Here is a 22,709-nt window from a genome sequence, read left to right as displayed (position 1 = left end):
ATCTGCTGCCTGTCCCACTGCCCCTCCTGGGTCCAGGTGAAAAGGCAAAGGGAACACACAGCCCTGCCCTGTGCGCCCACCAGCGTCTCCTTCTGCTCCAGAAACGAGGCCAGCACGGTGCGGAGCAGCTCTAGCCATAAAATAGCTTTATTCGCCGTTGTCCCCACCGGGGAAGAAGGCAGAGCAGTATTCCTTCCCTTACTACAGCCTCGCTGGAGGATGCAGGGTGGGCAGCCCTCACCCCGAGCAGGACAGAAGCACCAGCGTGCTGCCGTCGGCGTGGCTGCCTGGTCTGGCCCCGACTTCCTACAGCTGCTTCCCCTTCCCCGGGGCTCCTCGCCTTCCCCCGGCACAGTCGGCGCTCGCCCGGCAGCTCCTGCACCATGCGGGCGCTTCGCGGCTGGATGGGGCCGCTGCTGGCAGCGGCGGTGCTCGTGCTGCAGCCCGCTGGGAGTCTCGGTGAGTGTTGCACCCCTGCCCACTTCCCTTGCTTCCGTGGCTCAGCTTTGCTTATCAGTCAAATGGGGAATAATCAGGCCAGGAAAGTTCAGCGGGAGACCTTCCTATGGCTGGAGGCACTGCTGATTTCTTTCTGATGTTCTTGCAAAGCTGCCCTGAGCCCAGTGGCTCCTGCTAACTGCGCATTTCTCCACTTGGTTGCACCTCTGGATGCTTGCAAAGAGCCACCCAAAATTCCCAAATGCTTTCCCATAGTCTGGATCCCCCAGCCCGCACCGTTGAGAAGTAAGGCAGCTCAGGGGCTGTGAGCTCGTCTCCGGGATAGCCCAGGGCCAGGTCCTTTGCTGAGCTTCTCACGGGCTGAAGCTCAGGACTTTATTGCAGTGAGTGCATCAGCCTGGGACTCACTTATCTGTGTGGTAGCCGAGAAGTTGTTCCCAGGGTCAGAGGATGTCCTGATGCTTTGAGGCTTGAGATGAGGATGGTGGTAAGTCGGGGAGACTCAAAAAGAGGTAATAGTTTGTATCATTTAATTACAAGGGTCATAGTTTGAGCTGTGTCAGGACCGAGGCTGATGCGTAAGCACGGAGGTAGCCTGCAGACATGCTGAAGGCAGCTGGCCCCTTGTCGTCGTGCATCCTGCGGGCTGGCAGCAGGGCGTGAGAAGTGGAGGTTTGCTCGCTAATGACCCTCAGAAGAGGAATAACGGTTTCTGTCTGGAAGTTGACATTTGCTTTAAAAAGAGGCTTTATAGGAAACTGCTCTGCTGTGCTAAGTGTTCCCCGCTGCCTCCTCTGCCTTGTGCAGCTGCTGCCCCCAGCTGAGCACTGCTTTGCACCTGTTTTCTTTAACTCGTGGTGCTTCTCAGAAGCCCCTTGTCCCAGCCAAACGTTACCACTGGGGTGCAGATACCTAAGCTGAGACCTGGGGAAGACACAAGCAGGTGTGGAGACTCTCCGCTGAGTGCAATCCTGGGCAGGGTATCAAGGGCAGGTATGCTGGTGCCGCTGTCCCACTGTGTGAACCAGGTTTGTTTCTAACAGCGCAGTCCTGCGGCTTGGTGACCTGCTGGCCTTTATCATAAGGCATAAGGAACCCCAGTAATATCCACCTTTAGCTTTCCCCCCGCTATTACAGTCTGTGACCAGCCCCAGGATGTTTCTTGTGGCAGGTACGGTAGCCAAAGAAGTTTTTTGTTTGGGCATCAGTGATGGACACATGGGCTGGAGGTTAAGTGTTGTTTTTGAGCCTCTCATTTACCTTAAAGCTGGAGGCAGGGCGCCGGCACAGCGGGGTCGCCCACCCAGGGCGTGCAGCGCGGTCGTCCCCCAAGCTGCCAGAGCAAGCGGTGTTAGGAACGGGCAGAAACAGCCATCAGTTGTCTGTGAGCGAAGGAAGGGCTACAGCTCTGCAGTCCTGGGGATGGTGGCTTCTCAGGCATGCTTATTAACCCTTAATCTCTCTGCCTCAATTCCTGCAGTTGTTAAACTGCTCAGTTTACCAGGTGGGGGTGCAGTGACCACGGGTCACCGCAGCTGCGATCAGTAAAAAACACCCCTGCGAAGTCCGTGTTGTCCACTGCTCTGCAGAGCTGCAGTGTCCGGTCCCATTTATTGCACACGGACGGCTGAGACCCGTGCAGAACTTCACCTCCGGCAGCGCGGCCATGGTCGAGTGCGACGCTGGCTACGTCCCCGCGGGCACCGGCACCGTGCGGTGCCTCTCCAGTGGCAGGTGGCAGCCGCGGGTGCCCGCCTGTGTCCCAGGTACGCGCAGGTTCCTCTTCTCCCCAGTTCGTCTCCTACGTGTCGTTTCATGAGTTTATTTTGCTAAAAATGTGTTGGGGTGGGCTGGGTCCTGCCAGAGGCAGGGCTCAGCCCTAACGCTGGCGGGTCCGGGAGAGCCCCGGTGGCTCTGAGTGCCCTCCCGGTCCCTGCCCCGGCACCAGGTCGCTGCCCTTCGCCTCCTGCTCTCAGCTACGCCGACCGAAGCCCTCAGCGCGAGTTCCTGGTCGGTTCGACCGTCACCTACTTCTGCAGACACGGGTACACTTTGATCCCCGAAGTATCTCCGACAATTACTTGTCTCAAAAATTTCACCTGGTCCGCAATCCCAACGCTTTGCCAGAGTAAGTGCCCCGGTTTCTTTGCCCCACCAACAAAGCAGACGTTTAATGGTGGGGAAATACCATCATTTTCTAAACACCCACCAGCGGTGCAGTGCCACAAGGCTCAGTGCTATATAGCAGTGTTTAGGCTCTCAGCGATAATAATTTTGCCATTCAAAGGGTGGCATGGATGAAAAGAAATATCTGAATCCCATCCTAGTCATTTAGTCTTTCAAACAATGACAGTAACGTCGTTCCTCCAGTGCCATCTCTAGCTAATCACGGGGTTCAGACTATTCTGCCTTCCAAGAGAAATGGCTGTTATCCCATTATTGCAGTCCCTGAGCACGCCAGGGCTGGCTGGGGATGTCTGGCAGGGTCCCTGGGTTAGCGAGCCACCACCGTGGGAAACACCCCGGTGTGGATGTGCCCGGCAAGCACTGTCTGACCCCGTCCCTGGAACCTTCCTGATGCCGGTGTTCCTCAGTGGTGCAGTGTCCGAACCCCGCCATCAGCCACGGGCAGGAGATCAACGTGAAGGATGCCAAGTACACCTTCGGGCGCCAGGCAGCGTTTCAGTGTGACCCTGGCTACGTGCTGTGGGGCAGCCAGAGGGCTCAGTGCGGGTCTGACGGGACGTGGAGCCCCCCCATTCCGTTCTGCGATAAGGGTGAGTCCGAGCGGCGGCTGCCTGGGGGGAGCTGGGAACTGCATCTCCATAGCACGGGGGAAGAGCAGTTAGAAAAATCACATAAACCTGGCGTCTCTGGTCAGAGAAGGCTGTGCCAGAAGGGGTCCAAGTCACAGCATTAAATGGTTTTAATGCATTCGCTTTCTAATCAAGGTGTTGAGTAACGAGCCTGCAGCCATTTTCTTAGAGGACTGTTTAAGGGGTTTATAATGCTGGCAAATCCCTGACCCAGTTTATGAGCAGGATTGTTTATCACAAGAGATCCGAGGGGAGGGAGACCCACAATGTGGTGTGGGGTTGGCGGGTGAGGGTGCATGGCTGCTCCCTCTGTGAACCTGGCAAGAAGCTGGGAGACTTTGAGCAGAGCCTGGCCGAGCATAATACAGAGAACTGGCTTCTCCTGGTACTGCCAGCACTTCTCCATCTGGAGACGGACTGAAAAACATCTTAACTTTTCTTTTCTCTTCTCTCTTGTAGTCTGTGACCCCCCTCCCCAAATCACCAGCGGGCAGCACACGGGCTCGAGATCGGACCTCTTCCGCTACGGCTATGAAGTGAAGTACAGCTGTGCCGCGGGTCTGTCCCTCATTGGGGACGAGTCCATCTACTGCACCTCCACCGACGGGGTGAACCTGGTGTGGAGCGGCCCTGCCCCAGAGTGCAGTGGTGAGTCGCTTCCCCGTGGGGTCACACCGGGACCTGGGTGCGCAGGGGGATCCAGAGCAGGGGTGCCGGCAGCTCCTGCTTCCCCTGCAGGCTGTGGTGTGAGCTCGGTGCCTCAGGGCTGGCGTGGGGACAGGAGACGCCGGTTCTCCTGCGTTGGGTGCCCCAAAGCGCTCAGGGCGAGCCCTGCTTTGTGTCCCGGGGCAGGGCGGCACCTGGCCTGACGCAGCCCCGCGCGCTCTGCCCGCAGTGGTTCGCTGCCCCAGGCCTGCCGTTGAGCATGGGAGGATGTCTCCGTCGAGACACACGTTCCCCTACGGGGTGTCGGTGCGCTTCTCCTGCGATGAAGGCTTCGTGCTGCACGGCGATGCTGAGACCCAGTGCGCGGCCGACGGCACCTGGCAGCCGCCGCTGCCCTCCTGCGTCCCAGGTGGGTCCGGCCCTGGCACCGCAGCCCCGGTGATGCGCAGGCATCGGGGTGCAGCACGGCACGGTGGTGCCTCCTGCCGCGGCTCCCCTAGTGCCTTCTCCTCTCAAGGGCTGTTCTGTCCTTCGTCAACCCCTCCTGCACACCCTAGGGATGTAACTTTGCGTTAACGTTTGGTTTTGTGGCTCCATAGATTTAAGTTCACCTGCACTGATTCATTCTTCACTAATTTCATATTTATTTCCTACCGACGTAACGATGATCCCCTGGCTGTGCTGCCCTCTGCTGTGTGGTTTACTTTCAGTTCAGTGTCCGGAACCGCAAGTCGTCAATGGAAGGCTGAAAAACCCCAGTGACAGTAAAATGTGGTACCCAGCAAACACGACTGTTACTTTTGAGTGCCTTCATGGGTACCGCTTCTCTGGTGATGGACCCGCCACTTTCGAAGACGCTTGGACAGCCACGTGCCTGGCTGATGGCAACTGGACACCGCTGCCCAAGTGTGTAAGTGTCATGGTCTGAGTTTCTGGATGAGGGCTGCCTGATTCCAGATACAAAAAGTGATGGTCTGAACCTCTTAAAGGCTTTGGCTTTATTGCCACAGTGTGGGATGCAGACTGCGTTAGGGCAATGCACGGCAAATTGGGCAGAAGCGCAGCCTCAGAGCTGCAGAGTTTGGAACTCCATCCACCGCCGTGCAATCATACATGCCTGTCTCTGCTTTTTGTTACACTTTTTTTACAGAAGAAGCAAGGAGATGCTGATGTATGTGAAGAGGTTGGGTATATTAAAATGGCCTTTGACTGCGGTGTGCCTATGGAGGAAGTGAGAACTCTGCTGGAAGTACAAAAACTGTTTCTGGAGATTCAAAAACTAAAGGTGGAAGTTGAGCTCTTGAATAAGGATGTCCTGTAACACGCACTGTAATGAATTACCCGTCCTTTGGACACAGTTCACGCAGTCAAAGCATCTATTAGAAGACTCTTAGTGACTTCATAGTTCATGCTTGTATACACAGAACCAGAGAAATAATAAACAATTTTTGGGAGGTTGCTTTTGTCATGCTAGGTGCTAGAGCACAGGGAAGTTTTTGCTCTGTTCTTGCTCTGTTCCTTAAATCCACAAGCTTGATTTCCTATATAACAAACCATTTTCACTTTTCATTTTAGCAAGCATAATAAGATGTTACACTGAGCTTCCTCGAGTCACGGAATAAACCGTGCTAGGCCAAGGGCAGTGAAACCGGAGTCCAGGGAAGCAAACTCCTGGCAGAGCTGAGCTGCCGGCTCCTGGAGGCGGTTCTGCTGCAACCTGCTGCCCGGCAGCCCCTGCCCGCTGCCCGCTGCCAGGCATTAGCACGCCTCGCCTGCCCAGAAATAGCCCTGGAGTGAATATTTAACTGCGTCATTTCCTGGTGACCCAGGTCATGGCTTCTATTCATCTAGCTAAGGGCAGTTATATTTAAGTGTGTTACTGGAGGCTTGCAAAGCCTATTTGCTTATCCCTGGGTTTTAAAAGAGGCAACAGGTTCTGGCACAGTGCTGCTCTTGACAGATAGCTGGGTTGGTGTCGTCTTCCACATCCCTGTGTTTCCAAGCAAATGCTAAGAATAGATGTTGTAAGTTTAAGTGGAAAGAATCAGACAGCAATGATTTTTCTTATTCAATAAACGATAATCCTCTTACTGTGCCTGCGTGGTGAAGGAATCAGGCTTTCTGTTCAGGGGTATGATAAAAGCAGAGATGTAAGCGTGTGTTTTGTAATCCCTCACAGCAGCTGTAGGTCCAGCAGGGTTTTGCTGTGGCCAAGCAGTCCTTCTGGCCGAGGGCTGAGCCCTGGCAGCTGGGGCGGGCATGGGGCAGCAGCGGGGCTCAGCAGGAGCCGGGAGGTGCTCAGCTCCTGCCCAAGAGACTCATAGCGGTACGTCCCGGTGAGTCGCACACGTTTAGTAGTTACTAGCGTTGCTTTCAAGGTTACTAGTGCCCAACACACAACGCCCAGGGATGGCATCTCCCACAGGATGCACAGAAGGGTGCCTCGATAATTCATCCTGTGCTTTACCAAGGTGGGGCGAGGTGACACGGTAACGGGAGGCAGAGCCCGGTGTCACCAGGAAAGCCATGCTGCACCCTGCGGTGCGACACCTTGCTCCCACCCCTGGTGCTGCACCCTGCTCCTCCCACGCTCTGCACACCTCTGGCTGCAAACAAAGGTAGAGCATCGCCACGGGCGGTGCTCGAAATGCGTAAGCAGGAGTGAGCTGGGTGTTTCTAGGGATGTGCTGGAGTGCTCCTAACAGACGTCAGGGGATGTTTCAGCGTGTTAGTCAGTGCACAGATGTATCCGCTCACAGCCCTTCCTAATTACACAGTGCCTGACTCAGGCAGTTAGGAAAAAATATCAGATAATAAGATAATAGGAAAAAGGGTAACACTTTTATTTTGCATTTCGCTAACATGGAGGAGCTGTGCTGCGTTACCTGCCAGCAAATGACTAAGCAGGCATTTTTCTGCCTTAGTTACAGCTCAGGGGTGGAGGGCTTTTCTGCCCTGGTAGTGTTTGGTTTTGGTATATCCGTGCTAGTCAGGGCTCGCTGTTAGCCTCAGGACAAAGAAAAGGTCTGAGTTACTCCCCCAGCCCCCATGTGGGGCAGGAGGACCTGGAGGCTTTGCCCGGGCCCCCTGGGTGACTGCTGTTCGCCACCCCTGGCTGCACTCCTTGTCCCTGTGGGAGGGTTGAGCTCCATGTGTGTTCTGGACGGGTTTCCACTGCTCCACAGGCTTGGCTGCGTCTCCGCTGCTGCATCTCCTCTCAGCCTTCAGAAACAGCCTCTGCGAGCCAACAGAGCTCAGCAGAGGAGCACAGGAATCGCTGCGATGAAGCCTGGAGAACCAGGTCAGGGGAAGCACCCGGGCACCTCGAGCTGCTGGGCTCCCACCATGCGGCAGGGATCCGGCCACCCCACACTGCTCCTGGCCTTGATGGGGCTCCTGGGCACATCTGCAGCTCGCGGTGAGTACGGGCTCATGGGATGCACTGCGGGGAGCAGCGAGACCTGCCCAGCTCCCCCCTCACTGCTCGGGGGCTGGGGAGGGCGATGGCACCACCCCCAAGCCAAGGTGCTCCCAGGGATGCAGCCCAGCACGGTGCCTTTGCTCAGAGGGAAATCCAGAGCTGCCCTCCTGGGATGCTCGCTGGGGCTGGGGAATGGGGAATGGGATCCTCACCCAAAGAGGTTTTCTCCTGCACAGGTGACTGTGGGCCCCCACCCCGTATGGCCCACTCCAAGCCGTCCATGGCCGAGCAGCCCAGCAGCTTCCCGGTTGGATCCAGGGTCACCTACACGTGCCTCGAAGGCGCCATCAAAATCCCCGGGCGGGCGGACACGGTGCAGTGCCTGCCCGGGCCCCGCTGGTCCCAGCTGCCAGAGCCCTGTGGCCGTAAATATCCCTTTCTCTGAAGCAGCACCGCTTCAGCTTTCTCTTGCTTAGTCAAAGCTTTCGTGCAGCTGCTCTGCAATGGCACCCTTAGGTGCAAAACCGCCTCCTTTAGCTGCTGCTGATGGGCTCAGGGTCTGCTCCTGCCGGTGATGGGGTAAGTGGGGCCGCAGCCCCCGGGGCCGCTGTTTGTGCTGACAGAGGCTGGCTTCGTGGGGGGCTGCAGCGCACGGCTTCCGATCTACTGACGGCTTTGCCTGTGCAGGGTGCGCATCCTGAGCTGCACTTTGCTATGGATGCATTCAGTGGGGTTGCAGCTGGTAAGAGAGAAGGGACAATCTGTGATGAACACGCAGAGCTCTCCAAAAGCGCCGTAGCAGGAGCATTTCTGCAATTACAAGCTCTGACTTGCACGCTTCTTGCTGTCCAGCTCTCTCAGACCTGCTCTCCTTGATTGCCAGTGAGCTGCTCTACCCCGACAAGGTTACAGTTTGCTGCCCTGTCCAAGGTGGACGAGAGGATAAATTTCTTTCCTGTTGGGTCCACTGTGAGCTACGTCTGCCACCCCGGCTACGAGAACATCTCGGAAAGCTCCCCCACCAGCACTTGTCTTGAAAATCTGACGTGGTCGGAGGTTGCTGTGCTGTGCCGCAGTGAGTACCTCTGCCCCTGCCTGTGGGTGAGCAGCCCCCAGGGCTGGAGCCTGCAGGCCAGGTACCTGCTCCTTGCCTGTGTGCTACAACACACCCCAACAGCCGCATGCTTAACCCCAAAGCAGGTGGATATTCCGTGACGTTCATCTGTAACACCCTGGGAGTGTTTAGGAAAGGTTGGACGTGGTGCTTAGGGACACGGTTTAGCAGGTGACATTGGTGGTAGGGGGGTGGCTGGACCAGGTGATCTTGGAGGGCTTTTCCAACCGTAACGATTCTGTGATTCTATGGTTTTAAGACTTAGCAGTGAGAGTATCGAGAGTGTTATTTATTTTCTCTTGGCGTGAAAAGATCTGTTTTCATTTTCACATAATGTTCTCATCTGGACACAGTATATGCACAGGACAAACATCAATTTGCAGGGAGTATTTCTAGCCTTGAACCTCAGAATGTAGACAAAGCATATTTCCTGATGAAATCCGTATCACATTAAGACAGACAATGTGGCAGCAACACATTTTTCACTTGCTACCAAAGCATCGAGATGGAAATCTCTCTGCAAATATTCCTTTCTGCCGTCCTGTGAAGTGTTTACAGGTGTCGGCTGTGAGCGTGGAGCCCTTCTGGGGCTGCACAGCTCGGCTGTGTCTGAGAGAAAAGAAGCCCTTTGCTACCTCCGGGTGCAACCTTCTTGGTCTGCCCCCCGTTAGCGTTCCTCATCCCGTGGCCGCTCACTTTGGCCTTGCTCCCCTGCAGGGAAGTCCTGCGGGCAGCCGCCGGCGCTGCCCAGGGGCAGGACCCTCGCCCTGACGGACTTTCTGTTCGGTGCCAGAGCGAGAGTGGTCTGCGATGAAGGGTGAGTCCCGGGGGGCCCGGTGCTGATGCTGGGTTGCAGGCTCTGCTCTTACACATAAGATGTGTAACATCCTATAACATGCCCAGGGCTCGGGCAATGAACCTGCGGGTGCGGGCTGGGTGCTCTTTCGCAATATAACCCTGGTACAGCGCTGCTCCAAGCGAGGAGCTGAGTGCTTTTCCCTTCAGTTTGAGCTTTGTGCTGGGAAGGAATGAGACACAGCCCTGTAGAGCACAGGGGTGGGGAGCTGAGTTTATGGCAGCCCTTTCCTTCAGGTGTCATCCAGGGGAAATTCAACTGCCCTAGGCTATCTGTCCCAACAGGACTAGTTGTGGCATCAGTTCGTACCTACAGGCTTCAAAACAGGCTACTTGAAATATTTCAACTTAACACATTCATGATATATTGAATATGAAGGGGTTATGTACGAACTTTAAAACTTATTGGATGTTCAGCTAGAAAACTTCAGTGAAGCACACTTTCCATTAGTCAGTGCTCTGAGTCATGCTTTCTGCCTGCTCCTAATCAGGGCACACATGCACTGTTTGCAGACTTGCAAAATTAAGCTCCCAAACCCCTGACAAGTATTCAGCTAGGGCTGGAAAAGCTAGGGCTTTCCTCCCTAGCAAGAGCTTGCTGGCATCGCCTGGCTTGTTCTGTCCTTCTGTGCAGCTGTTTCAATGACAGTAGAGCTTTTTTCCCCAAATACTCCCTTAGAGTGGACTTCAGGGAAATGACAGCACGTTCCACCCTTCTGTGGTTCAGCTCATCTTTGAAAATACCCATCAGGGTGGAGGGATGTTATCCCTTGAAGCACTATCAGATGTTATCACTTGTATCCAACTGCTGAATTACATCCTCCCATTCTGTAAATTCAGAGATCTGGGAAGGTGTCAGTGTTTTCAGGAAAAGATGTCTAACTTCCAGCAAGCAAATCCAGAAGCCACTGTAGTGAAATGCAGATTCATATTGCTCCCCACCTGTCCCTGCTGTGCATAGAGGATGCGTTTGAATATTTGCAGAGATGAGCTGAGCAGGTTTTGCTCTTCTGGCAGCACTCTAGCAAAACTGCTGCAGCCTTATAACCCCAAAGCAATGTGCAAGTGAGGAGGTGGCACCACCAGCGGTGAGGATTTCAGCAGATCCAGCTACCCTCGGTAACAGCTCTGCCATAAGCTGAGCAGCAAGCAGGGGCTGAGCAGGCTTCAGGCTTCCCTGGTCTAACAAATCTGAGCCCAGTGCATCCGACTGGGGATCCACACCTGGCCACAGCCCTGCCTGACCTTCCCTGTGCTCGCCTCGGGACGCTGGCTGTGGCTTCTCCCTTCCTTGCACTGGGAGGAGCGCTCTGCACCGAGTCAAAGGAGAGAGGCACCGAAAAGCAGATTAACAAGGATCCTAGCAGAGAGCAAGGTGAAGGAGCTCTGCTGTTACCCAGCTCGTATTTGCACATCTGCGTGCTTTAAAGCTGCCCTTTCTCCACTCCTGATCACACTGGTACTGAGGGGAAAATGTTCTCAGTTTCTGGGTAGTTACAGAAATTTCCCTCTTGTTGTGTTTTCACTTAGGTACAAACTAAATGGGAGGAATTTCATCCAGTGTTGGCTGAAAGGAGATGACGTTGAGTGGAGTAAACTTCCAACCTGTGAATGTAAGACTGATGCAATATTACTTCAACTTCAGTAGATCCTGCATGCTGAGGCCTAGTACAAGCCTGCCTTCACGGAGGGTTTGTTTGTCTTTATATTATGTGGCAGATCTGTCACCCACACTGCAGCTGAGATATATCCATTTTGCTGCTGACACTGCATTTCAGCAGTTTTGTCCCCACAAAATCAAAATATTTTCTCATGAGCTACGATTAGCAGTGAGGGTGATGGGATGAGATTTCTAGGGCTCTAGCCCATGACAAGCTGCCTGCTTATTTCTGTGACACGGGGAGAGAGAGGGAGAAGGAACTGGCAGGAGAAACACTTCAGAAACAAAAGAGATGATCAGAACAGAAGGTAGTGCCAGTGACCTGTCTTTACTCGTCCAAAAGGCTTATTCTCTTCAAAAATCTTAGGTGAACTCTTAAGAAACATTTTGCATTTTCATCGTTACTGAGGCTTTTAGCAACACTCATGTCGACCTTCTTTCATGCAGTAATTACCTGCTCTTCACCTCCTCCAATTAGCAATGGGAAGCACAATGGTGAAGGTGTAGAAAAATTTGCTTACAACTCAACAGTGACTTACAGCTGTGACCCTGGCTTCCAACTCATTGGAAAAGCGAGCATCCACTGTACAAGTACAGACAAAACAAATGGAGTCTGGAGTGGAGCAGCGCCTAAATGTAAAGGTGACTTTCCCTGGAGTTTAGGACTTGTAATGTGAGTTCAGTATTTAATATGCACCAGCTAAACATACTGTGATTGCTTAGTATAAGATGTGTCAAGTGGGAGTCGTACTGCAATTTGAAAAAGAAAAAATGCAATGCTGCTAAGTGAGTAGGGAGTGAACTGCCTGAAATGGAGAGCTTTTACCAATACTTATTCTTTTTACTACAGAGAAAAGCAAATTTGTCAAACTTGGAGCAAAAGAAGTGGAAAGGAGCACTCCTCCCCAAAGTGAGTTGAAATGACTCTGCATTGAATTAAGCCCCACATTTCCAGACTTAACTTGCCCCTTTATGATCTTTCTATGAAAAAGCCATTCAAGGAGTTTCATACTGTGATCTTCATTCTTTTCAGATTTCCAGGGAAATGGCATCCCAACAGATAAAAGGGTTTTCACAAAGGAAATGAAAATCAGCCTTTATAAAGAGTCACTCCAAAGCAGCAACTCCTTCTCCCATTCTTCTTCCTTCTCCAGGCCACGAGGTGAGTCCAGCGCGTCTCCTGAGACTCGTCAGGAGTTCGGGGGAGCTCATTCGTAGGGCTCAGGGTTTATTTCCAATCCCGTATCTGGAGCTTTCACTCTTTCCCATGTTTCTCTTCCGTGGTAGGGAGCTGTGCTACCTCAGCATTCAGATTTGTTGTGCCTTTTTACAAAACCCAAAGCTACTACTCTCCTGGAACCAGCCGAGGACCTCTGTGTCCTCCAAAGTACATGGGGATCTCTGGCATTCTCCCCCAAGCTGGCTGCTTTGAAAGCGTAAAGTGGTCTAAAGTTGCAGCACTTTGTGGAAGTGAGTGTTTTATTTGTCATCTTGTTGTCTTCTTTAAGTTTTCTCTGGGTAATTTGTAGTTTTACTGGTTGGGCACCAGGTTCAAAGTTCGGGTTTGAGTGCACTGACCTTCTTCTCTTAAAGAAGCCTTGTTTTGTTTGCGGTGTATTCTCATGTGTCAGTTCTTTCCTTGCCCTGCTGTTGTTAGAGATTTTGCTCGACCCGTTTTTTGTCATATTGAAAACCAGCAGTGCTATACCGTGTAGCCTTAGGAGAGCTGGGCTTTTTGTCCCCGTCAGGGCCGCATGAGGCAGCCAGCTAACGCTTACCTTGTTCCACGCCAGCACGGTCGTGGGCAGCCAGGAGAACCCGGACGTGGCAGAAGTGCTGCTACCACAGATTTCCCATTCGTTGCAAAGGAGTGTTTTACCTGTAAAAAGGGTGAGTGTCGGCTGTGTTGGGAGCAGTGTCAGGGTGGGAGCCGTGAGCATAGAACTGGGAATGACACAGACATACTGCCCACTGGAGGGTTTCCTGCACGGCCGGAGATGCGATGAGAAGCCTTTCTCGGGTGTGAACTTGGACCGTCCTTGAGCCGTGTCTCTGGGGTCACAAAAGGAAAATCTGTCCCCCATTGTGGGGATTTTGTGCATGGCCCCACACGCTCTGGGGCTGCTACAGGAACGTGGCGAGGTGGTCGGAGAAGCCTGGGTGTGGAAATGCCCCTGTGCCAGCACAGCATGGCCAGGAGGGATCTGCCCCTTGCTGTGTCATTTCCCAAAGGTGTTTGTTTTTTTTCCACACAGTGCTGCTCCATCCTTTTAGCATCACCAGGCTGGTGGCTAGCTTTGACCAAAAACTCGGTGTATTTGCCTAGACTGCTAAACAGGGAGTCAGAGAAGCCGACCTACTGGGCTAACGCGGGGACCTGGGCTGCATGGCTGGGCACTCGCAGATGCATGTGCAGGAACGAAATTGCAGTGGTATCAGTGCATGGACAGGGCTGCAAAGAAGGGCTTCGGAGCCCTTAACAGAGAGGAAGTATGGGGGCACTGGGCCCTTGGTAGTAACAAAGGCTGAAAGCGTCCTAAATAATGCAACAAGGAAGGAAAGGGGCAAACTTTGTCCTGTTTATTTCCTAAAAATGTATACATTGCTCTATCATATGCCTTCAGAGGGAAGAGAGATCTAAAAACCTCTTCCTGTTGGTTTTCCTTTTTTTCTACTGTTTTGTCATTCTTGGCACTTCTACAGGAGATTGTGTAAAAGCAGCAGCTTGACATACGCTCTAAAACTGGCTGCAGTGTGGGAAACACTGCTTTGCATTGTGCTTCAGGAACTTGGCCCTCCTGCCCCAAAATAGGAGCCCTATGGAGTCAGCCTGTCGGTGCCAGCAGGCAGGAGCAAGTGGTGAGACAGGGAAAGTGGCACACAGCCTGCGAACAGCTTCTGATGTTTGAGGGAGGGAATGGCTTGGGCCTTTCTAAAGGTGGCTTTGGTGTTCTTTAAAGTTCTGGGCTAGTATCGCCGGGCAGAAAGCTCAACTCTCCTTGCACCTCCAGCCAGGCCAGCCTTCATGTGAGCGTTTCCTTCCCTCAGGCTGCGCACATGGCCCATGGGAAGCACGATGGCATGAGCACAGAAAGATTTACCTGCAGCTTTGGAGCACTTTGTGGGATGTGGCTTCTCTCCTTCGGTGACACCGTGACAAAGGGACACCCAGGGAAGAAATCCCCTGCCAGGAGGCGTTTGCACCTTATTTGCATGGTTGCAAAGACAACTTTCTCATGCTGCTCTTCCTGATGCCTCACTGCAGACATAAACCGCAGGCAGTTCAGTGGGATCCCACTGTCTAAATATATTGTTTTCGTTTTGAAAGAAAATAACTCTGTTAAGTGCAAGCCATGCAAACCCTTCACCATGTTCTTAGAGTGCCTGCTGCAGTGGTTGTACTCATTCGGACTCTTTCACTTTGGTTTAAAACAAAGAATAAGCTATTTCAGACATGTCCTAGGTACGCGTACAAAATGTGTTTTTCTAAATTGTGATATGTTTTAACGTTCCGAGAAACTGAATGAAAATTGCTTGTACAAGAGTTGGTCAATTCCCATAGCTGCTTTTCCCATCTGAGTTTTTCTCTTTTGCTAGTTTCCTTCTAATATCACAAATCCAGTTAGGAATCCCTACTGATCTGACCAGATGTTGCTCAGGCTCGGGGCGAGGCCGCGTTATTTTCCAAAACCCTTCAAGCTTTCTGCAGAATTTTGCTCACAGTTCCGCAGTGTCACAATTGGTTACAGTACGAGTTTCCACAACCGCATATTTCCTTTCTCACTAGCAGCACAGCCCTGCTGCCAGAGCAATCACCATAAACACAGAAACACCCGAGACAGGTTGTAAAGGAGACCCAAACATCTCTGCTGGGCTGAGTTGCTGCCTTAACTCCCAGGATTTTGTGGCTGTGGCAGTGGTTCTGCTGCAGATACGCCCCTGCTAGCTGTCAGCAGGGTTCTGCCGAAACCAAAATCCTGACCTCCTTGTCCTGCAAAGCTGTGTGCTCATTTCTGTTAGGAAATCTTGACTCATTAAACTGAACGTTGATCTTTAGATCTTCAGTACTGTTAGCACTTTCTTTAGCAAAAGCCTTTTTGTCTCAAACATAAATATTGGTTCTTTGCTGCTGGTATTTCTCTTAGGACTACATGTAAGGCAACAGCCACAAAGGGTGTGCAGCTCAGCCCTGCTGCAGGCTCAGCAGGTTGGCTGTGTAGGGATGCATACAGCTGTTAAATGTGCTCTCAAGTGTCGTCATACTGCAACAGAGACACCAGAATTGTCAGTTTTATGTTGTTAGTTGACTATTATCTTCGGTCTATACAGTACATTAATTGCCTTATATTTAGGTGGCTTCGTGAGTCTTTGTTTACATTTAATAATAAACGGCAATTGTTTCCAAAGGATCGCCTGTGAATTCAACTGCCTCCTGCTCCTTTTCTACATCCTATGCTCTATTTAGGAAGGTATCGGCTTTTAGGGGTATCAACAATGTGACTTTATTCAGGTTTGCTGCTAAATTGGTTCCTTATAAGCACTCTTCCATATTTATTTTCTAAATGACCTCTTATGCAAGTTTAGTTTAAAAAAAAAAAAAAAGAAAAGAAAAAGAAAGAAAAACACTCCATGCAGTAACACTTGGGGATATGAGCGCTTCCAGCAGGTGGTCTGAAAAAGAAAGGTGAGCGGTCTGGAGGGATGTGCGCCTGTCTGAACCCCACCTGCCAGCCCCAGACCTGAGCCCTGTGGGGCTCCAGAGAGCCGTGGCGAGGAGCCCGGCTGCCCTGGCCCTGGGGGAGCAGGGGCAGAGGGGATGCTGATGTGGGAGGCCAGGAGTGGTGCTTGCAGTCCCACGCATGCTTTTGCTGGCTGGTTCTGCTGGAAGCCTCGTGTCGTTCCAGCCAGAGCCTGGTCGTGCTTCAGCCTCCGGCAGCATCGATGCATGGCGCAGCAGCAGCCGTGCTCACCATTGAGTGCTTTCACTTCGGCCTTTGCCATCTGCTTGGCCCGATTTCTGTCCTATGGGGAGGGGATGTCAGAGCAAGATAAAGCAAGCTGGCTGCAGCTGAGCAGAGGTCGTTCCGCTATCGCAGGGCTCAGCTGCCATCTGTGTGTGCGCCTGTGTGACAGGGCTGGCGTGAGCCCGGTCTCAGCAGGGACGGGCTCCTCCTGCTTCTGCTGGACGCGGGCATGGCCTCAGGTAGGAACGCAGCTGGTTCAAGGGGTTGATCTGAACTCTGTGAGCAAGGGGCATTTTTCCGAGTTAAAACTGCAGTGGTTTGTGCTTCTGATGTGTGCGTGAGCCAGGCTGCTCCCCGGGGAGTCTGTCTGAGATAGCAACTCTTTGCCAAATACTTCTTAACACTTTATCTTGCACTGAGGTCACTGCTGTAATCTGTTATGAGAGAATTCCCAGCATTTAAAGCATTTTTTTCCTGTTGGCAACACCCTTTTACATTTTACACCCACCGTTCCCATTCACACCGCAGGTGACCAGTGGCCAAGTCATCTCCATATAACGTCAACACACTCACAAGCACGTATTGCAAAGGCACCTGCAATTCGGCTGCTTGACTCCTCCCTTAAGAAAACACCTCTTGGCCTCATCGCGAATGCCTTTGATGGAGCTTAAATTGCATCGAGAAGAGTAATAAAGTGAGAAGGAAAGAAAAGATAATGAAAGATAACCGAGATGGTCAGTGAAAACACCGCTGCTTCCTGGATGAGAAGGGCAGAGGGAGGCAGGAAGGTGCTGGCTGCCTTGCCCTGGGCTGGGTGACACCGGCCCCTCTCTGGCAGCGCTGCCAGCAGCTGGGGGCAGGCAGCAAAGAGCTCCGTGCACGTCGCCATCCGCTTTTCCCCCAAGCCCTGCAGGCAGGGCCTGGGCAGGAGTCCCAAAGCAGCTCCGCTTTCACACCCCCACACCGAGCCGGGGCAAACAGCTCCCATCCCTGGCAGTGCCTCACGTGAAGGGGCTTGTGTTTAACTGGGAGAGTTGCAGTGGGAATGCTGGCATCCCTGCTCTGTTGGTTTTTTTGCATAGGCATTAATTGGAGCGGCCCAATTAGTGACTTCCAGTGTGGGTGATTTACAGCCCTCTGGTCCCCCGTGCACCCCTCGGGCTGGAGGAAAGCCCCCTCTCCTTGCAGGTGTCTCCCCAGGGACAGGCGGGTGCCCTTCTGAAGGGGGTGCAGGGACGCTGGCAGGGGCAGGTGCCACCACTGCACTGCTCCGTGCTCCCGGCAGCAGCCTTGGGCTGGAGCCTGCTAGCAAGGGCTGGGGGCACCCACTGGGGGCAGGGACATCAGAGCCTGCCCTGTCCCTCCTGGCTCCGGGGCACGCTGCAGGCTCCCGACTGACAAAGCCCGCAGGCTGCACTTTTTTTTTTGTTGTTTTTTTGGTTGGCTGGTTGGGTTGGTTTGGTTGTGTGTGTATGTGTGTTATTTTTTTCTCCCCATTGGGGAGGCGATAGCTGCGGGAAGAGGTGTGCCCTTACTGGAAGGTGCACGGGGGCTGCGGCGGGGGCTCCTGGTGCTGAGGGAGCCTCGGGGCGGGGCGGGGGGGGGGGAACCCATTCGGCTTCCAGGCGAGCAAACCGCACCCGGGCGTCCCCCCACCACCCCCCCCCGCCTGCCCACGCGTGGCCGTGGCCGAGCGCTGCCCGCCCCGGGGCGGTCCCGGCCCTGCCGCGGCGGAGGCGAGGAGCCCCCGGCAGCACCCCGGGGCCGGGAGGGGCCGGAGCCGGGCGCCCCTCGGCAGCGATGGGCTCCGGGCGGTGCCGCTCGCTGCCGGTGGTGCCGGTGGTGCCGGTGGTGCCGGTGGTGCTGGTGGTGCTGGTGGTGCTGGTGCCTGCGGCCCGCGGTGAGCTCTGGCTTGGGGAGGGCGGGGGGGGGGGGGGCATGCCAGGGGTGTCTGAGTGTCTGTCTGTACCTGGGGTTTTGTGTCTGTGTGTCTGTCTGTGTGTACCAGTGTGTCTGTGGCTGTGTGTCTGACTGTAGCTGTGTGTGTCTGTACCCATGTCTGTCTGCCTGTAACCGTGTCGGCCTGTCTGTACCCGTGTCTGTCCGTGTCCCTGTCCGTGTCCCTGTGCCTGTACCCGTCTGTGCGTCTGTACCTGTAGCTGTATGTCTGCCCGTTGTGTTTGCCTTTGCGCTGTGCCCTGCCAGGTTGCTGACGAAGGCAGCAGGACCCTCCTGAATCACTTCGTTTTGTTGCAGGGGACTGCGGGCCGTTGCCCCAGCTACCCGGGGCAGAGCCTCCAGAGGACTCCAAAGATAACCAAAGCTTCCCCATCGGCTCCAAAATAACATACCAGTGCGTTCAAGGCTTTGCTAAGCTCCCCTTGAAGTCAGACACAATACAGTGCCTGGAGAACGCCCTCTGGTCCGTCCTCCCGGAGTTTTGCAGTCGTAAGTAGTGCACTTTCTCTGAAGTTGCTCGGAGATGCGGGCTGCTTGCGAAAGCATTTGCTGCTTTAGCAATTGCTGTTCGGGGGGTTTCTTCATCAGGGGTGAGGCATGAGCAAGCTGTTTGTCAGAGAACCTTTCACTGTCCCTTCTTCCTGACGTGGCTGAGTCCCTTGGAGCCGCGTGCTGGTGCCTGTGTGTTAATAAAACCCGATACATTCCCCGGGGAAGCGCAGCAGCGAGGCAAAGGACGACAGCGGAGGGGCACTGGCACAGCTGGGGGCTGAATTTGAAGGACCCAGGAGTTAGCTACGTGGGAAGGTTTCGCTCGGGAAATTTGCAGACCTCTGCAGAGAGAGCAGGCTGCACCTCCCACATCACACACCTGGGCTGTGGAAGTGGCCAGGCAGATAGCGCTCACCTCGGGAGCAGTTCTAGGAGGGCAACGTTTAACATCAGAAATCTTTCCTATTAAAAGTATAGAAATTATCAATCATCTTATTAAAAATATTTATAGTATTAGTATCATGAGGGAGGCTTGTGTATTACGGCTTGTATTTATGGTTATACATATCTGAGTGCAAAATACTGTTTTGCTTTGGAACTGTACATCTCGATTGTCCTTGTTATCACTAGGTAGCTGTTACAGCCCACCTCGTGTGAGTTTCGCAAGAGTATCACAGGAAGATGAATTGAAGAATTTTTATGCTGTTGGTATCACGGTGAACTACGTTTGTAACCCAGGCTATGAGAAGAGCGGTGACAAGCTTCCTACCAGCACTTGTCATGAAAATTTAACGTGGTCAGAGGTTCCCGTGTTATGTCAAAGTGAGTGTCCCTGCATCGGTTCATTTTTCTCCAGTATCCTACAGCCACATTCTTAGCGCTGTGTTTGGAGTTCCACCTCAGATTTGTATTCTAGAATGTGTTTTTTTTATCAATGATGTTTAGCATGAGATATCATCAGATGCCCAGTTTGACATTGCCGTACTGTTGTGAAAAGCATGTCAGTGGTTGGCTTGTTTGTTTTCCTGTCCTCGTAGCATCCTAAGGACAATCTTCTTTTTTAGGGAAATCTTGTGGTACTCCAGAAAATCCAGAACATGGTACAGTTGTTACAACAGATCAGCTGTTCGGCGCAAAGGCAGATGTTATTTGTGACGATGGGTGAGTGGAAGCAGGCTGCCGTGCTGCCTGGCCAGGGCCCCGGCATGCGGCACGGGACATGGGGCTCTACCTGTCGAGTCCGTGGCACCCCTCTGGAGTGACAAGTTCTTGGCTGGTGACAGCAGACTGAGCTGGGGATGTGCCTTTTGCACCTTAGGTACATGCTAACAGCGGGGCAAGCTTTCATCCGGTGTCACCTAAAGGGAGATGGAGTTGCCTGGACTCAGCTTCCAACTTGTCAGCTTATCCAGGGTAAGTGAGCTTATCCAGGGCTTGACTGGAAACACCGAATAGTCCTGTTAAAAACCACTGAACTCTGTGTTGATTGTAGCGAATTAAGTCAGGTGAATACATATGGAAAGTAGACACCTGGAGTAAAAACGTAGGGCATACCTAAACAGCATTGGTGGTGCCTCCTGCAGGGCACTTCCCGAGTGCAGGGGTGAGCACTGCTGGAGGATGCTCCTCCTGCTCTCCAGCGGTTCTCCTGGCTCTGCAGTTAGTCCAAATTCCCATCTCTCAGACCAGGGAGACCACAGTCTGGACAGGAACTCCCTTAGGGTTTGCTTCCAGCAGAGTGACATGTGCGTAGGGCATTGTGAGGTGCCGAGCTCCACTGAAGAGCAACGTGAGTGCAGTCGTGCAGGGTTTTGTATTTTCCCTTCACGAGAAACAGAACTACAATACACAGTGTTTGTAGGGTATCAGTAACTGAAAAGCTGATGGATGGATGGATTTATTTTTAATGTTTAACAAAAAATGAGCAATAAAACAGAGAGGAATGGGGACTCCCCCCTGTCGGTGACTTGCAGCATCACCGAGGGGTTCCCACGTGCCTCTTGTGCAGCTCTCGCTGCCGGAGCCACCGGTGCGCTGATCAGAGGCCACCTGCCCATGCTACGTTTACACCTTGCTGAAGTCTTACATACATTTTATATAAATGGAATATTATGTAAAATAAAATTGTGACTGTTTCTCCTTTAGCTTCATCCTCTACTGTTGGCACTACAGCAGTGACAGACGCAACCAAACCGTTGGAAGAGAAGACATCAGAGTATCGCTACATCCTACGTAAGAGCTCAGGAAAGGCTTCCTGCCTTGTGGCCCCTGTAGTTGCTCAAATTGCAACCACGATGGGCAGCCCTGACTCCACGCACTGTTGGTTTTCTGCTCTCATTGTGTCTTCCTCAATCCTTTTGGTGGGCCCACCCCCCAGTTTCTGAGGGGTTTGCACAGGTTAGCTTGCTGGCCTGATCTCCTTTCCTCTGCACTCCCCAGCTGACCTGATAGAGGGTGGGGTTTTGGTGCTTGAATCTCCCTCTGTGAATCCGAGCATCTCAGCAGAAACCGCTGACGCTACCTTGGCTGTGTTTGGATGTTGCTGGGGGGGGAACAGCTTGGAGCAACGGACCTCAGCTCTGTCAGTGGGAAAAGATGGGGTGAGGGGCTCAAGAAGCGCATCACAACGTGTTTAGTAATTGACGATGATTGCTTTAGATTGCTTCTCAGCAGTGCTATGGTTAAGTGGATTTGGATAACACTGTTGTGCAAGCATAGATTGAGTTTTCCTCTTTGTTTATCAGCATCATTGGTTTCAATTTTTTTAATACCAGTTTCATTATTTTCTTCTCCAGCACTTGTCATCATCCCTTGCATCATTGGTGAGTAATTTACAATTGAAAATATACTTTCCTAATGCAAAGCTGTTATTTACTGCTAAACATCTGGAGGCAGTGCTGTTGGCCTCTTCATTTTAAAACTCCTCGTGCTGAGTGTCTCCGGACAGGATTCCTGGGTTTCTCTGCTCTTGGATGATGCAGCAGCACCACAAGCATTATGGATGAATTGTCTTTGTCTTGGTAGAAAACATTACATTAATTGAGGATGAAATGAAAGAAGCCAAAGAGGCTGATGTAAGAAGCCAACCAAAAAATGTACATCCTGGCACTCCTTAATTGATGAAATTGGTTTAAAAGGCTTTGGCAGACTTTGAAATATAAGAGATTAATGAAACTTGGAACATCCATGCTGCAAAAGGGATTGAGTACTAACAATGGTATGTCTAAAATACAAAATAAACAGCAGGCTGTCTATAAAAGTACCAAATACACGAGGATCATACTTTTGAGAAAGGTCAGCATGGTGCTACACTTGGTGGTTTCTGGGCTCATTTTTCAGAATACATGAGGGATTTTGCATTGTTCTGGCTGAGAAAGAGCCTCTAGGTGGGGACAGGCTGCCACAGAGCAGTGAATTTTGCTGTCAGTCTCTTACCAAACTGCTGTATTTCACTTACGTTACATACCAGATTTGCTGTTCATTTTTTCTTTTTGCCTGTTTGTTTGCTTGCTTCCCAAGGAGTTGCTGTAATTCTAATCTGGACCATCAAGAAGTGTGCTGTAAAGCAAAAAGGGTAAGTGAGCCGAGCTGCTGCTCAGCGTTCCTTGGCCATCGTCAGCTTTTTCCTAACGGGGTGCTTCCTTTTAAGCTCTGAGGGATGGTAATAACATTTGGTATATATTTGTGTGGCTTAGTACTATCTTTGCGTGTTGTTAAATTGTTGCTTATTCCATAGATTTTCTCCTTTCTTTTCCATGTCTTCAGGACATATAAGCCAAACCCTACAAATGCAGGAGATGAAGAACAGGGACCATCCTGCCAGGAGCGTAAAACTGGTCCATGAGAAGGGACAGTTCCTGCTAGCTCCTGACACCGTCAGTGATGAAGTTTTGAGCGCAGTAAGGCAACATGAAATCAAGTTTCTGACTTCATAATCAAGAATTCCTATGTGAAGCAGCAGGAGAATCAAATCTACTTCGAATTCAGCTCCCTGTCATTTTAGTGCCTACATGTTTCTTATATTTTTTTTTAGTACCAAAACCATTTTTGCAGTTCTTAAAGTGAGGCTTTTAACATTCAATAAACGTTTCTTTCCACTAGGAAAATGATTCTATAGAAAACGCCCTGTTTGCACATCCTCCGAAGATCCACTTCTGTTTTTTTTTAAACTACTTTTTTGCTAAGGTTCATTTCCTGGCGTGCGGACAAGAGTCCGACAACTCCGGTATTTATAGCAAAACCGTTTTGTAAATAAAAGGCCCGCGGAATGAGTGTGACTGGCGTACTGGGATGCTTCCTCATT

At 52.1% G+C, this 22,709-nt stretch overlaps 2 protein-coding genes across 5 annotated transcripts; both read left to right on the top strand.

Moving 5' to 3' along the window:
* The first annotated feature begins 123 nt into the window (after window positions 1-123).
* LOC310887060 (membrane cofactor protein-like) lies at window positions 124-6,036 on the top strand. Its single transcript, XM_083812504.1, has 8 exons — window positions 124-459; window positions 2,049-2,225; window positions 2,408-2,587; window positions 3,054-3,236; window positions 3,735-3,923; window positions 4,171-4,350; window positions 4,652-4,851; window positions 5,092-6,036. Exons 1-8 carry the CDS (start codon window positions 384-386, stop codon window positions 5,260-5,262), a joined length of 1,356 nt encoding a protein of 451 aa, XP_083668630.1. The 5' UTR covers window positions 124-383; the 3' UTR covers window positions 5,263-6,036.
* A 597-nt stretch (window positions 6,037-6,633) lies between these two features.
* Window positions 6,634-22,683, top strand: LOC310887055 (complement decay-accelerating factor-like). Of its 4 annotated transcripts, XM_083812485.1 has the most exons (16): window positions 7,127-7,359; window positions 7,599-7,787; window positions 8,246-8,437; window positions 9,194-9,293; window positions 10,862-10,944; window positions 11,439-11,633; window positions 11,842-11,901; window positions 12,025-12,153; window positions 18,212-18,403; window positions 19,037-19,228; window positions 19,471-19,567; window positions 19,725-19,819; window positions 20,552-20,638; window positions 21,202-21,228; window positions 21,926-21,980; window positions 22,172-22,683. In XM_083812485.1, the coding sequence occupies exons 1-16, from the start codon at window positions 7,224-7,226 to the stop codon at window positions 22,248-22,250; spliced, it is 1,908 nt and encodes a 635-aa protein (XP_083668611.1). In that variant the 5' UTR covers window positions 7,127-7,223; the 3' UTR covers window positions 22,251-22,683. The 4 variants fall into 4 exon arrangements, 3 of the variants coding, with proteins under 3 accessions (XP_083668612.1, XP_083668613.1, XP_083668611.1); XR_014575628.1 differs by lacking the exons at window positions 18,212-18,403; window positions 19,037-19,228; window positions 19,471-19,567; ... (3 more) ...; window positions 21,926-21,980; window positions 22,172-22,683 and adding exons at window positions 12,279-12,461; window positions 12,785-13,850; window positions 14,040-15,614 and having other exon boundaries at window positions 6,634-7,359; XM_083812487.1 differs by lacking the exons at window positions 18,212-18,403; window positions 19,037-19,228; window positions 19,471-19,567; ... (3 more) ...; window positions 21,926-21,980; window positions 22,172-22,683 and adding exons at window positions 12,279-12,461; window positions 12,785-12,881; window positions 14,040-15,614 and having other exon boundaries at window positions 6,635-7,359.
* The last annotated feature ends 26 nt before the right edge of the window (window positions 22,684-22,709 follow it).

This window comes from Anser anser, assembly GCF_964211835.1.
Source record: "Anser anser genome assembly, chromosome: 27".
In the NCBI taxonomy this organism is placed as follows: Eukaryota; Metazoa; Chordata; class Aves; order Anseriformes; family Anatidae; genus Anser; species Anser anser.
Note: the sequence above shows the minus strand (reverse complement) of the source record. Positions and strands in the feature narration are given on the sequence as shown.